This window comes from Dipodomys merriami, unplaced genomic scaffold (genome assembly GCF_024711535.1).
Source record: "Dipodomys merriami isolate MVZ:Mamm:240054 unplaced genomic scaffold, mDipMer1.0.p SCAF_25, whole genome shotgun sequence".
Taxonomy (NCBI): Eukaryota; Metazoa; Chordata; class Mammalia; order Rodentia; family Heteromyidae; genus Dipodomys; species Dipodomys merriami.
In genome coordinates this window covers 19,715,509-19,718,290 of record NW_027203937.1, presented here as the reverse complement: position 1 = coordinate 19,718,290, position 2,782 = coordinate 19,715,509, and the positions used below count along the sequence as shown (strand labels likewise).

The 2,782-nt window shown below is 38.2% G+C and overlaps 1 protein-coding gene across 1 annotated transcript; it reads left to right on the top strand.

The window, feature by feature from the left end:
* The first annotated feature begins 797 nt into the window (after positions 1–797).
* On the top strand, positions 798–1,748 carry LOC138836222 (olfactory receptor 52A5-like). The gene has a single exon (XM_070034716.1). It carries the CDS (start codon positions 798–800, stop codon positions 1,746–1,748), a length of 951 nt encoding a protein of 316 aa, XP_069890817.1.
* The last annotated feature ends 1,034 nt before the right edge of the window (positions 1,749–2,782 follow it).

Below are 2,782 nucleotides of genomic sequence, written 5' to 3'. Positions count from 1 at the left end.
GAAAGATGGACTCAGTATTAAGTGCTGTAACATGGAAGGAAATGGAAGGTGAACACAAACTCAGAGACAAACTGCTTGTGAAGATTAAATAGCATGAAAAAAAGTGGTTGAGTTCAGGAATAAACAAGAACCTTTAGATAACAGCTCGAATGCATCTGACTCTGTGAAAGAAGCAGCAGACCCTAAGGAGATGATGGAGCTGAGAGACTGGAAAAATATTCTGGAAGACTATTCCTCTAGCACTGGAAAAGCTCAACGATCTGCCACCACTGTAGGCAGTTCACACCGACTGAAGGTGAAGTATAATTCTCAGAATGTCTTAATGTTAAATGATTTTATTCTAGTGCCAACTGTCAGATCACAAAGGTGCATACATGATGAATAGGAAGCATAAAGCTAAGGAAAACTGTTTGCAGATTTTCTTTACCATTGGACATACTAGGCGAGTGTTCTACTACTGTACCACATCCTCAGCCCAACATAAAGGGACTTTGTTAGATCCAATAGGCATGGACCAGAAGGAAGTTAGTGAATTTGATTTTTGCTCATTGCAAATGATGAAGGAAAGGAGTAATAGGGTGCCTGATGGTTGATCTTTCAATGATAATTGTTCAAAAGCAGATAGACAATTAGAGAGAAGTTGTGGGGATAAAATGGGTAAGAGGATAAATTTTGAATCTCACTAAAACATATTTTGCTAGTATAAATGCATTTGTCCTATTTTTAATCCCTCAAGTCAACCTGGAATAGAAGTGGAAGCAGCAATAGCAGTACTTTCTTCTCCTGACCAACTCACCATGCTGACAGTGAATGGCTCAGTCTTCATGCCTTCTGTGCTGACACTCATTGGGATTCCCGGCCTGGAGTCTGTGCAGTGCTGGATTGGAATTCCATTCTGTGTCATGTACATCATTGCCATAATTGGGAATTCTCTCATTTTATTTGTAATCAAAACGGAGGAGAGCCTCCATATTCCCATGTACATTTTTTTGGCCATGCTGGCAGCCACAGACATTGGGCTTAGCACCTGCATTCTCCCCAAAATGCTAGGAATCTTCTGGTTTCATTCCCCAAGCATTTTTTATGATGCCTGCCTGTTGCAAATGGGGCTTATTCACATCCTTCAGGCAACTGAATCAGGCATCCTGCTGGCCATGGCCCTGGACCGCTATGTGGCCATCTGTAACCCACTGAGACATGCTACTATCTTCTCTCAGCAGCTCTTGATTAATCTGGGGGTTGGGGTGACACTCAGGGCTGTCATTCTCATACTCCCATCCCTGTTGCTCATCAAATGTCGTTTTAAGCACTACCGAACAACCGTGATCTCCCATTCTTACTGTGAGCACATGGCCATTGTGAAACTGGCAGCCGAAGATGTGAGAATCAACAAGATCTACGGTCTATTTGTGGCCTTCACCATCCTAGGCTTTGACATCATCTTTATTACCTTGTCCTATGTCCAAATCTTCGCCACAGTCTTCCAGTTGCCCCAGAAGGAAGCCCGACTCAAGGCCTTCAACACATGCATTGCTCACATCTGTGTCTTCCTGCAGTTCTACCTCCTGGCCTTCTTCTCTTTCTTCACACACAGGTTTGGCTCTCACATACCACCATATGTTCATATCCTCCTGTCCAGTCTTTATCTGCTAGTGCCACCCTTCCTCAATCCTATTGTTTATGGGGTTAAGACTAAACAAATCCGTGACCATGTCCTGTACGTTCTAATTTTCAAAAAAACTTCTTAGAATTAATGATTCCTCCTACAGAATTGTTTGGTTCAAACAACTTGAATGACATAAACTCATGTTCACCAGAAGATTATTAGAAGGCAATGGTATTATTTACTTTAAAATAATCAAATCAGTGGAGAAAGATTTTTAGTTCTTTTTTCCCACATATTCTGATGAAAGATAGAATCATTTAGAGGCATTAAGATTATGAAAGAAGCACTAAGTGTTTTAGTTCTATCATGCTGAAATCTTACTGATGTATGAATAGTTTTTTCAGGCATATCATATTGATAAATCCATTTGCAAAGGACTGTCTAAAATATTGTGTTATTACATTTCACAATAAAACATAAAAACCAAACTCATGTTATCTACAATTATGTGATATGGAAAATTTCTCTGTTTAATATGCTCATAATTATGAGATATATAATTTTTAAGAATAACCTTGATTGACTAATTTATAAAGGATATTAAGTTGAAATGTAAAAATTATTTAATGTATCCTTTTGTTTTGATCCTGTTTATGGAAACCTACAAATATCTCCCTTTTCCTACTTAGCCAAATATAAAAACCAAAATTTTGGAAAACAGAATTTGATTTCAGTTAATTTCAATAGAGCATGCTTTATAACAATATAGTTAAGCTGACAGGTCAACCCATTTCTATAAGCTTATCTGTGTTTCATTTCCTAGCATTTACTTGTGCATCTCTAGTTTAACAAATTTGAAATCACTTTTCTCTATATATGTATGTCTTTCTACATATCTGTATATATACATACACTTATGTATCTGTATATGCATATATATATATATATATATATACGTATATAGATATAGATAGATATACATTATTTTGCCAGTCCTGGGGCTTGAACTCAGGGCCTGGTTACTGTTCCGGAGCTCTTTTGGTCAAGGCTATATTCTATCTCTTGAGCCACAGCTCTACTTCCAGCTTTTTCATGGTTAATTGGAGATAAGGGTTTCACTGATTCTTCTGCCAGGGCTGGCTTTGAACTGTTCTCCTCCTATCTCAGCCTCGTGAG

Coding starts and splice junctions, on each gene's coding strand:
- LOC138836222 (XM_070034716.1), top strand. CDS start 798: ATGCTGACAGTGAATGGCTCAGTCTTCATGCCTTCTGTGCTGACACTC.